The 13261-nt window shown below is 40.2% G+C and overlaps 1 protein-coding gene across 1 annotated transcript in view; it reads left to right on the top strand.

Annotated features, from left to right (window-relative positions):
- EMD (emerin) overlaps positions 1 to 13261 on the top strand; it is a 90227-nt gene that overhangs the window by 62720 nt on the left and 14246 nt on the right. Inside the window, exon 5 of the mRNA XM_089673527.1 lies at positions 7433 to 7500. Coding sequence (XP_089529653.1) covers positions 7433 to 7500 — 68 coding nt within the window. The remainder of the gene's footprint in view (positions 1 to 7432; positions 7501 to 13261) is intronic.

Genomic DNA, 13261 nt, shown 5'->3' with positions numbered 1-13261 from the left:
CATACTGTGTTTATACTGTTTAAATATTGATGGTCTTAGTTTTTAATGTAATTTTTCAGGTTGTGAGTAAAATATGTGCTCCGTCAATATAATTCCTATGTTTTGTCAGTAAAAAATGCTGCCAGAGGCTGGCAACACTGGAGGGAGGGGAAGTGAAGCTGGAGGTGAAAAGGTACCTCTGTAGCAGGAGAAAGTGAAAATAACCTATCAGGAACAAAGATGGGGTGATGGGAAGGAGCGCAGGTTGATGGGAGCGGAGAGCTCCGTGAAGGAAGAGAGGGATTATTTACTACATTGCAGTCAGTAGCAAAGATAACAGAACGTTACAGCAACTAGCAAAGTCCATCTCAAGCACGAGCTTGAGAGGATGGCTATGTACCTACACAAAATGGGACCATGGAATACAAATGTAGCTTCCCGCTAACAAGAAATTAGATCACAGCAGAAAAAAAAAGGATTTGAAGGCTGAACACAAAAGGTACTTTTTTTTTTTTAGTGAGGAATACATACTTGGTTATAATTGTTTTTAAAACAGAGTTTAGTGTCACTTTGCTAATGAACAAGTCTGTATTCCTCCCATAAAGAATGTTCAGTGACCAGGGTAACTACCAAACACCCTGTGTGTGTGACACCATCTTCCTGCAGTTTGAGGTCGGGCCTCTTAGCATTTCCAGAAGCAGGTCAAAGCACTTAAAGTAAATGGTCATTGTTTATAACTGCAAGAACACATCAACATACACATAAAGATACCTTTGCAAATATTTAGTGTCAATTTACACCACAAAGTTTAAAATAACTGTGAAGCAAAAGCCTGAACATGTACAAAAACTTTGTTAGCATTGCACTCCCCTTTGTATCATCATTAAGATGTAAGTCAAAGTAAAGAACTTTAATCAAGTGACTTTTGAGGTTGTATTACAGGGTCCAAATCCTTTTTCCTTGCCAGCAGAGAATTTACTCAGGAACAAGCCTTCTGGTAATTCCTTCCCTTCAAAATTGCAACCAAACAATGATAATGCCTTTAAGCGTGGGTTCACACTATGGGTCTCATAGGACCACATTCCTGTACAATACACATGTAATTCTGTCCAGCGTGATTTGAGCTCATTCAATTTAAATGGTCTCAAATTGATCCACATGGCACAAAAAACATGCAAGCACCTTTTTTTTGAGCCGCATTGGAGCCATATCTCTTGGCCATTTTGATCCAGGTCAGGCAAACGTACTGTATTTGCAACCTGCTTTGGGGTGTCATTAATTTTGCATTGATACCCACAGCAGATTGCAAAACACAGTGCGGGAAACGCACGGGGATCACAGTGTTTCCCACACTGCATATGTGTGAACTGGGGCTGAAGCAGAACTAAACCCATCAATTTGCTGGGAATGCTGTCACATTTGCTTGTGCTTTCAACTAAATTGTCAAACCATCAAATTGCTGGCGTTATAGCTGATCACATGTGCAGCACCATGGCAACGGCAGATCAAACAAAGGCTGAGATGGCAGCTACTTTGACTGAAAAGGATAAGAAAGTTTAGTTCCTCTTTAAGCGCAGACATCACAAATTACCAATCACCAATGCAAAATCTCTGGAGAGATTACATAGTTACCTAATTACACATAGTTACACATAGCTGTTTGAGTTGAAAAAAAAAATACGTCCATAAATAAACAAAAAACCTCCATATACACAAAACTATACTCACAGATGTTCCAGAGGAAGGCAAAAAAAAACATAAAAGCATGATTCAATTTTCCTTGAGCAGAAGAATAATTTTTAGTTCTGATTCCCCGGGGGACAATCAGAAATTCCCAGGTTCAACATCTGTGGTGTTAATACCTATAAATATTATTATCCAGTGATATTTTGTGCATTTAGGAATGCATCCAGCTCTTTATAAAAAAAAAAAAAAAAAATCTACTGAGCTGGCCAGAACTAGTTATTGAGGGAGTCTATTCCACATTTTCACAGCTCTTACTGTGAAGAAGCCTTTCCAGATTTGGAGGTTACATCTCTTTTCTTCCAGAGTATCCCCTTGTCCTCTGTAATGACTGTTGTCTTATTTCATGAAGAGGACAGATGAGTGTATATTTATAAATGTATTTTCCCACAGCAATTAGTCCAACAGTTCTTTTCCAAAGAGATGCATTTAATCAGCTCAGCTACAATCCATAAAACAGAGGTACAGACAAGGCAGATGACAGGGTACTTAGAACATTCATGCAATCATCAGACACCTTCAGAGAACCCACTTTCTCCTGTCACACTTTCTCCTGACACCACTCAACCAAAAAAACCCTTCTCTATTATACACCTTTTCCCATTCACCAAAGTGTCGAGCAATCTGATTGTTTGGTTTGTGAGCATGTTTGGTCTCAAGTGTTACCTAGGACAGCTGTATGCATAGATTTTAATTAAAAAGTTGAATAGATACTCCTTGTCTTGTTTACGGCAAAACTGCAATCTTTAACATCCTTGTACAAAGTTGGACAGGACACCCATGTTGAAATTCTCTTCACCATAAACAAGTTCACTATGAATATTTAAGCTGCCTTAAACCCATTTACCATATACTTCTCATATTGTTTAAGGGAAAATTGCATGTTTTTACTCTTCTTGCATAGGTAAAGACTCTACCTAAAAAGCGATTCTCATAAACAAGGCCATCATGAATATTTAACCTTTCCAAATCTAATCAGATAAACTTGCATTTTACAATGTTGGTAGATTTGCAAGTAACCTGCTCTGAAACTCCCTGACTCTCCACATTTACCCAAAAACAGATTAACCCAACATAACAAAAGGTAAGGTAATTACCTGGTGCATAAATTAACATAGTAAGGAGTCCTTATTCTATCCTTTTGATATGAAGAAATGCAGTTCATCTGGTCCGCTATGAGTGCCAACTTCACATACAGTGGGGATCGAAAGTTTGGGCACCCCAGCTAAAAATTTGTATTAATGTGCATAAAGAAGCCAAGGAAAGATGGAAAAATCTCCAAAAGGCATCAAATTACAGATTAGACATTCTTATAATATGTCAACAAAAGTTAGATTTTATTTCCATCATTTACACTTTCAAAATAACAGAAAACAAAAAAATGGCGTCTGCAAAAGTTTGGGCACCCTGCAGAATTTATAGGAAGCACTAACTTTTGTTGACATATTATAAGAATGTCTAATCTGTAATTTGATGCCTTTTGGAGATTTTTCCATCTTTCCTTGGCTTCTTTATGCACATTAATACAAATTTTTAGCTGGGGTGCCCAAACTTTCGATCCCCACTGTACATGAATGTATATACTCATGCATCCAGTATTAATTTACCTGCAAGGAAACACGTGCAGTCATCATTGCTTTGCACAAAAATGGATTCACAGGTAAGGATATTGCTGCTAAGATTGCACCTAAATCAACCATTTATGGGATCATCAAGAACTTCAAGGAGAGAGGTTCACCTGTTGTGAGAAGGCTTCAGGGCACCCAAGAAAGTCCAGCAAGCTCCAGGACCGTCTCATAAAGTTGATTCAGCTATGGGATCAGGGCACCACCAATGGCAGCAGCAGGTGTGAGTGCAACTGCATGCACAGTGAAGTGAAGACTGTTGGAGGATAGCCTGGTGTCAAGAAGGGCAGCAAAGAAGCCTCTTCACTCCAGGAAAACCATCAGGGACAGACAGATATTCTGCAAAAGGTACAGGGATTGGACTGCTGAGGACTGGGGTGAAGTCATTTTCTCTGATGAATCCTCTTTCCATTTGTTTGGGGCATCCGGAATAAACCTTGTCTGGAGAAGAAAGGTGAATGCTATCAGTCCTGTGTCATGCCAACAGTGAAGTATCCCGAGACAATTCATGTGTGGGGTCGCTTCTCAGCCAAGGGAGTGGGCTCACTCACAATTCTGCCTAAGAACACAGCCATGAATAAAGAATGATACTAAAACATCCTCCGAGAGCAATTTCTCCCAACCATCCAAGAACAGTTTGGTGACGAACAATGCTTTTTCCAATATGATGGAGCTACTAAGTGATATCTAAGTGGCTTGGGGAACAAAACTTTGAAATTTTGGGTCCATGGCAAAGAAACTCCCGGACCTTAATCCCATTGAGAATTTGTGGTCAATCCTCAAGAGGCGGGTGAAACCCCCCCCCCCCCCACAAATTCTGACAAACTCCAAGCATTGATTATGTAAGAATGTGCTCCCATCAGTCAGGACGTGGCCCAGAAGTTGATTGACAGCATGCCTGGGAGAATTGCAGAGGTCTTGAAAAAGAAGTACTCTTTGCATAAACATAATGTAATTGTCAATAAAAGCCTTGGACACTTATGAAATGCTTGTAATTGTACTTCAGTATACCATAGTAACGTCTGACAAGAAGATCTGAAAACAATGAAGCAGCAGACTGTGCAAATTAACATTTGTGTCATTCTGAAAACTTTTGGCCGGGGCTGTATTATACATGTTGATCATCCTCCCCCACTCCTTTAACCTCCTGTTCTTAAGAGAAAATAAATTCCTCCAATCTTTCCTCATAGCCGAGGATGGTGCAAAGGACCAACTTCAGGATAGTGGGAGGACGATTTTACAATGTTGCCTTTGAAGAATTTTGGGTATCATATTTTTCTTCAATTTTGTGGGTGCACACAGTTTTTTTTAACTCTTGACATATTTGGCCTCTGTTTACTCAGAAACGCAGCTGAGTATTTTCCATGATCATTTCTTTATCTGCACTTTATTACAACAGTTATACAGCTACAGTTATCTTCAAGTGACACCAAAAGTTCACTTTTTTTTCTTTATTTAATAACAAACATGTCTTACTTACCTGCTCTGTGCATTGGTTTTGCATGGAAGAGCCCTGATCCTCCTCGGGTTCCCCACTGGTGCTCCTGACCCCACCCTGATTGCCCCCATAAAAAGCCACTTGCTCTGGGGGCACTTGTGTGTGCTCGCTCCTGAGCCTCCTGTCTGAGACACACAGAGCATGGCTCAACCCTGCCCCCTGCTCATTTCTCACTGGCTGTGATCAACAGCAGCTGGAGCCAATGGCTCCAGCTGCTGTGTCTCAGCCATTGAGGAGGCAGAGACCCAGGAGAGCCTCTGCTCTCGTGCAAATCTCTGGATTGAGATTGTGCTCAGGTAAATGTTTAGTGGGGGTTGTGGAGAAAGCTCTACACTGAAGGTTTTTTACCTTCATGAATAGAATGCATGAAGGTTAAAAAAAAAAACCTTCAGACTTTGGAACCACTTTACTTACTCAACACAGCTTTTTTTTTATATTTTACAACAAATTGGAAGTTCTATTTTGTTAGTGTGCACTTAAAATTTGAGTATTTTTTAAACTGAAAATATAGATTCGACAAACGTTTGTACAATGCAACATAAATAATTGCAACTACCGCCTACCAGAACATAGAGATTGTTTGGGAAAGTTTTAAGTAACGTTCAAGCCAAACATGCATATTTGAATGTGTATGAAGTTGTTTTTTTGTTTGTTTTTGTTTTTTTAAGAACGAGGGGAAAAATACAACACAGTCCATGGAAAAAATGCATGTCAACACACTTGCCTTAACACATGCTTAAAGTGACACTAAGCAATATTCTTAATTTTCAAAAATAATCCATAAACATCCACTACTTAATGGTCCTGAATTCTATTTTTCATGAAATTGTTTCTTAATGTGCTTTTTTGCCTCCTTGTAATATCTTCTGTGAGTTTTGGAACCTCTCTCCTTCTCCTCCTCACTTTGTTTGGGATGAGCAGTGCATGTTAATAGAGGTGATGTGCAAACCTCTATGCACGCTACAAATCCCAAAGTCCATAGTCCATCTGAGAACTGAGAAAGAGGAGGCTTATGCTCTTCCTTACAGTGGGACCTTGGAGAACAAATGTAGTCACCCTCTAACAGGATCACAGCAGCAAAAACTAGTAATCTGGAGATCTAGAGGAGTCTGAGAGCAATAGAAGGGACTTTTTGAAGTTAAAAATACATACTTGAATAGAATATATATTTATAGATTATAAATTTAAACCCCAACAAAAAAGGTCAGTGTAATCTATCAAAAATATAGTAGACAGAGCTGACACCACATGCTTAGGAATCAAGAGGGGTTGATATACTAAAGAAAAACAGACTGTGCGCTTGCAAGTGAAGTTAGTCCTGAGCTAAGTAAATGAGGGGGAGCTCTGCTGACTTCCATCATCCAATCATGTGCAAGCAAAACTGTGCTTGCAGAGTGCATAGTCTGTTTGCCTTTAGTAAATCAACCCCACTGATGTGAAAGAGGAATATAAGAGTACACTATATTTCTGGCAAATCAACAGTGATTTTCCTGTGTTTGCAGTATGTTAGGGATAAAACATTGGGTAGATGTGCATGTATTACAGATGTGTACTAAATATGTTGTTTTCTTTTTAATTTTGCCTTGATATACTGTACACTACTGCAAGCATTGTGGTTTAACCTCCCTGGCGGTATTCCAGTGTAGCTCGGGGTAAAATTTCAGTACCAAAAGCGGTAACCCCGAGCTACACTCAGGCTTACCATGCGGCGTTGTTCAGGGATTCCCTGCAGCGCTTACCTTGTCTTTCGCTCCCGCGATGTGTCCCCTGCAGCGTCCCCGGCCATCTCCTCTGGCATCTGGCTTCCGTGTTCCGGTCCCTGCGGGATGTACGGGGGCCAGAACGGCGGCAAATTTAAACATTTTTAGAAACTGACATTTTCTTAGAAATTAATTTGACATAGTAAAACATTCCTGTATCAAACCATTTCACATACATTTTGTCCCTACTGCTTTGTCCTGTGCCCTGCCTGCATTTTGTCTGTTCTTTCTGCCTGGAAACTTAGAAAAGTCCATGGTGTCCAAAAGCATCCCTTTTGGTCAAAAGCGGTTTAGAACGACTAGAGAACAACGACAGTAAATCAGAACCACTTGCCGAATTGAGTGATAATGATTTGTGGGGAAATTCGTCATCAGACACTGAAAACGATTTTGCGACTTTGCTCAGCGATGTGCGAACTTGGCGCTATATTTCAAATTTCAGTGTTTTTGGTTTGATTATATTATTGAATTAAATGTATTATTATATTATTTTTATGATTATTAAATTACAATTTATGATTTTGTGTTTCAAGTTTTATCCTACCCGGGATGTTTACTAGACTCTTGTTCGGACAGATTTCAGTGAGTTATTCCTAAAAATTACAGCCTACAATAAAAAAAATACATATTTCCATGCAATTGTACCGCTTTGAGCACAGAAATATGGACATAATCATACCGCTAGGGAGGTTAACTTATGTTCATAGACATGTCAGCGGTAGCTTATACTTCCTACGTAAATCTCACAAAAGGGAACAGAAACATATGTTTTTTAATAAACTCCAGTTATACCCTAAATGTTGTATTTTTTCTTTTGTTTTAAATAGATGATTATGAAACATATGAAGAAGAAACTTACACCAAAACCTATCCCCAGCCACAAGCTCACCAGAGGGTAAGTATCTGCTTTACTTTTACAAAAAGAATATTGAAACATAAAAAGACTTCTAGATACAGCAAGCTGTCTTTTATTTCTGTCCCAGGATGAGAACTGTAGCTGATTAGTTCTTACATCTTAAGCAGGAAAAGATAGTTAGTTCAATTTTCTTTCTGCCAGATTCCTTCACCCACACAAGCAAGGTGGATGGAGGAAATCTCCCTCACCCACGACATTATATAGATTATGTATTTCCCACTGCTGTCAGGATACACTGATATGTCTGTGTCCAGGCTCAGACACCTGTCCCTAACCGCAGGTACCCTCTTGGTGTGTGCCATGTGAAATTTTACATTTCTACAAACTAGGGTACTGTATATATACTGGAATTTTTATTTTATTTTTATACTAGTCGGTCTGTCAGTACTTTGTAGATCACCGCTATTTGCATGCACCTGTCGTTCCAGCAGCAAGAATCCACTGATTCTTGCCACTGAGAACTGGCTTATCCAGCATATTTGTCTATTACAGTGATGGTCAACTTGATATGGAAGCCTCAAGTGTGGCCCCCGACATTATCAATGGGCTGCACATAAAGTTCAGTTAATATTCATTATCACAGACAGCAGACACACAACAGGATATAGTGAAAGACTATGTGCAGGATACAAGAGATGATCAGAGATTGTATACATAATACAAGAGATGGTCAGAGACTGCAGACATAATAGAGGAGATGCAGACATTAGACAACCAATTGTCAGAGACTGTGGATATAGTACAGGAGATGGCCAGAGACTGCAGACATACAAGCGATGGTCAGAGACTGTGAACATGCTTCAGAGGACAGTCATACACTGGAGAAACATTACATGACACTGCTGTAATAGGGGAATAGGAAAACACGGGTCAGTATCTGCAGGGGGCCACACAAAAAGTGCCAAAGGGCCACAGGTTGAACACCAAGGGTTTATTACATAGTTTTGGGAAATTAAGATTGTAATGTGTGGTCACTTTAAGCCTTCAGGCTGATCCTTGTGTTCCTATCCAGCCCTTTGCAATCTAGGTGCAGGTTGCACAAAGGGTCAAGTTGAAATGAAGCCTCCTTGTGATGTCATGGATCCACCTTGTCCACTCAGAGAATGCTTTGTATTCACTGAAAAAATTGAAAGGCATTCTCTGAACGGGCAGCATGACTGAACAAGCAGCCTCCTGTGGTTACTTATGCAGAAGTTCAGCCACTTGGCACTGGACCCAGAACTACTGCCATCAGTTTTGCAGCTTACACAGGGATTGATCAGGTATGAGATATGCTGGACCATTGTAACTGCAATAAAGCCCATACCTAAAGCTTTAAAAAAAGATAGTAAACCGCACCTAAGGAAAAAAAAAATGGGCCCCTGGTTGATCTTAGTCATAACGTGGTAGTACTGCATACCGTATACTAGCACCTTATTACAGATTTAACTGAAACCAAATCCCTCCAGCGGCAGGCTGCCACGGGTCACGGTGCTTCCATCTTCACCCGGACTTCCTTCTGGGTTGTGGGGCTTCAACTGTATGAATGGTTGAGCCACAATTACATCACTCCTGCACATGTGCATGGGAGTCATGGCCGCAGCACAGAGCTCTGAAAGAACCGCACAGGTATGCCGGCAGTTCCTTCAGAGCGCATGCGCCTGTGACATCACCAGCTGCTGCAAAAGTAATTATCTCCTAAATGGTGCACATTAAGGAGACATTTACTGTACCTAGTGCATAGTATTAATGGAATTTCTATTTGTACTGAGTTTTTATTATGTACAGTTGTGTTCAAAATAATAGCAGTCAGAAATCACTAACCTGCTCAATCACTGTTTTGGTAGAAATTATATTTCTACATGGCAAATAATTTACTAGCAGGTGTAGTAGAGTAATAGAAATCCAACAGACCCAACAGTCATGACATGCATGCTGCTGATTCTGTGTAATTGAATCACTAATTGAAAGGGGCGTGTTCAAAATAATAGCAGTGTGGAGTTCTATTAGTGAGGTTATTCATTCTTTGAAAAACAGGTGGCAATTATTGCCCTTATTTAAGGAAGGAAGGCAGCAAATGTTGTACATGCTGGTTACAGCGCATTTCTCTCTGGAATTCTGAGGAAAATGGGTCGTTCCAGACATTGTTCAGAAGAACAGCGTACCTTGATTAAAACGTTGATTGGAGAGGGGAAAACATATAAAGAAGTGCAGAAAATGATAGGCTGCTCAGCTAAAATGATCGCAAATGCTTTAAAATGGCAACCAAAACCTGAAAGACGTGGAAGAAAGAAAAAAACTACCATTGGAATGGATAGAAGAATAGCCAAAATGGCGCGGACTCAGCCAACAATCAGCTCCAGGAAGAGCAAAGAAGGTCTAAAGTTACCTGTGAGTACTGTTACAATTAGGTGGACTGATGAAAGCAAGATTGTTCTTTTTGGGTCTAGTGGCCGGAGACAGTTTGTCAGATGACCCCCAAACACTGAATTCAAGCCACAGTACGCTGTGAAGACAGTGAAGCATGGTGGTGCAAGCATCATGATATGGGGATGTTTCTCATACTACGGTGTTGGGCCTATTTATCGCATACCAGGGATCATGGATCAGTTTGAATACATCAGAATACTTGAAGAGGTCATGCTGCCTTATGCTGAAGAGGAAATGCCCTTGAAATGGGTGTTCCAACAAGACAACGACCCCAAACACACCAGTAAACGTGCAACATCTTGGTTCCAGACCAACAAGATTGACGTTATGGAGTGGCCAACCCAATCCCTGGCTCTTAATCCAACAGAAAACTTGTGGGGTGACATCAAAAATGCCGTTTCTGAGGCAAAACCAAGAAATAGAGAAGAACTGTGGAATGTCGTCCAATCATCCTGGGCTGGAATACCTGATCACAGGTGCCAGACGTTGGGTGACTCCATGCAACACAGATGTACAGCAGTTCTCAGAAACAGTGCGACTACAACCAAATATTCATTAAGTGATTCAAAAGAAAACATTTTTCAGTTTATATAGTGAATGTTTGAGTTTGTAAAGAAGAATACAAACACTGCTATTTTTTTTGAACCGTCTAATATTCACTTTTCTTCAATTTGTTAGAGGAACAACACAAATTTGATCTATTTTTCTTCATGTTTTGATTTGGAATAGAATGTGTCGTGTTCCCAATGCATTTGTGTGGATGGAAATAAAAGCTATTAGAAGGATTTTCAGCTTTATTCACTTTTTTCAACACACTGCTATTATTTTGAACACAACTGTATGTATACATTTTGCAAAAACTGTTAAACTAAATGTAAGCATTGCAGTGAACTGAGATTCTGTATTTAGAATTGGAATTACAGACTGTTGAGATATTGATCTGCTTGTTGATCTCTATCATACATTTTGAGTAAAGTATTTGACAGCTGAGAAGAAAAAAAATTATATAGCATATTTAGCTCGTTCACACCACTGAATTACAGTGCTGGAATCCAAAACGCATAAATTAGGTTAGATGGTTTTCAATGGCATAGTTCACACCAGTGCTTGCAGTTTCAGTACATTCAGTTTCCAGGAAAAAAAAAAGTAGAACATGCTCCATTTTTCCTGCATAGAACTGTATTGGAATGCGGTAAAACACATCAAAACCGCACCGAAACATACCGAATGCATCAAAAACGCACCAAACCCCAGAATAGTGAAAAAGAAGAAAACAATCATCTGCAATGCATCTGGAAATGCATTAACCACCTTCCGCCTGCCATATAGTACAATGACGGGCGCAAGGTGGTTCTCTCGTTCTGATAGGATGCCATATGACGTCCTTCCATTCTCACCGCGCATTTGCGGCTCAGGGAGCGCGCAGCGCGGCGATCGCCGGTGCGCTGTGTCCCTCGGACACAGCGGATCACGGAAAGAGCAGTAGATGTCAGCTCGGTCATGTGATCAGCTGTGTCCAATCACAGCTGATCACATGTAAACACGGAAATGCCGGTTATCGGCATTTCTCTCCTCTCGAGCTGTCACGCTGACAGCTCGAGAGAGCCGGTAATCGGCTTTCCGCGGAGGGGACATGTACACTGATCATCAGAAAAATCACTTATTTACAAAATTGTATAACAAAAACTAAGAAAAAACATTTTTTTTTTAATTTTCAGTGGTTTTTGGTTTAAGAAAAAAAAAAGTCCCAAGAGGTGATTAAATACCACCAAAAGAAAGCTCTGTCTCAAAAAAATGATAAAAATTTCATATGGGTACAGTGTTGCATGACCGCGCAATTGTCATTCAAAGTGTGACAGCGCTGAAAGCTGGAAATTGGCCTGGGCAGGAAGGGGGTATAAGTGCCCTGTAGGCTAGTGGTTAAAAACGTACCAGAATGGATCTGATGTGAGTTTTTGTGGTGTGAACTGACCCTTGGGGCTCCTGCACATGGGTTGCCTGAGCCTGTATAGCATAACTCCAGCCATATTTCCTCTGCCCAGGTACAGCGTACAGCCTGTCATTATCATATGTGGCTGTATTAGTGTATAGAGCAGTGCCATCATAAACACAAGTACAAGGTACCAGCGTTTGCAAAAAATATGACATTTTCTATTTTTTATAAACACTCATACTCTGTGCTCATGCTTATGATAGTTACATAGTTAGTCTGGCTGAAAAAAGATAAACGTCCATCTAGTTCAACTGTATAAAAATAAAAGTTATAATCCTATACCCACAATTGATCCAGGGGAAGGCAGAAAAAAAACTCAGCAAAGCACGATCCAATTTGCTCCTATAGGGAAAAAAAATTCCTTCCTGATCCCCCGAGAGGCAATCAGATATTCCCTGGATCAATTTTCCCTATAAATGTTAGTATCCAGTTATATTCTGTGTATCTACGAAACAATCCAGGACTTTTTAAAGCAATCCACTGAGCTGGTCAGAACCAAATCTTGAGGGAGTCTATTCCACATTTTCACAGCTCTTACTGTGAAGAAACATTTCCATATCTGGAGATTAAATCTCTTTTCCTCCAGATGTAAAGAGTGCCCCCTTGTCCTCTGCGATGATCTCAAGGTGAATAACTACACCAAGTTCGTATGAACCACTGATGTATTTATACATGGAGATCATATCCCCCTCTAATCTTTCCTCAGCTGAGCTCCTCCATGTGTCAGTTTAGTTGCCCTTCTCAGTACTTTCTCCAGTTCCCCAATGTTCATTTTGTGAATTGGTGCCCAAAACTGAACTGCATACTGCAGATGAGGTCTTACTAATGATTTGTACCGGGGTAATATGATATCTCTCTCTTTGGAGTCTATACCTCTTTTAATACAAGAGAGGATTTTGCTCGCTTTAAAAACCGCAGCTTGGCATTGCATTCCATTATTAAGCTTGTGATCTACTGGAACTCCCAGATCCTTCTCCACCATTGACCCCCCCAGTTGTACCCCCCCAGCATGTATGATGCATGCATATTCTTAGTCCCCAAGTGCAGAACCTTACATTTATCAACATTAAACCTCATTTGCCACATAGTTGCCCAATTACACAGAGCTTTGAGGTTGGCTTGTAAATTGGAAACATCCTGTAAGGACGTTATTCCACTGCACAGCTCGGTGTCATTTGCAAACACTGAAATGGGATTTCGTATCCCAGACCCTATATAATTTATAAATATATTAAAAAGTAAGGGTCCCAACACTGAACCCTGGGGTACACTACTGATGACCCCAGACCATTCAGAGTATGAATCATTAACCACTACTCTGAATACAATCTTTTAGCC

This window comes from Staurois parvus, unplaced genomic scaffold, assembly GCF_062004578.1.
Source record: "Staurois parvus isolate SC_StPar_1 unplaced genomic scaffold, SC_StPar_1.0 ptg000140l, whole genome shotgun sequence".
Classification (NCBI taxonomy): domain Eukaryota; kingdom Metazoa; phylum Chordata; class Amphibia; order Anura; family Ranidae; genus Staurois; species Staurois parvus.
The sequence above is the reverse complement of the archived record's forward strand: the minus strand, read 5'-3'. Positions and strand labels throughout refer to the sequence as shown.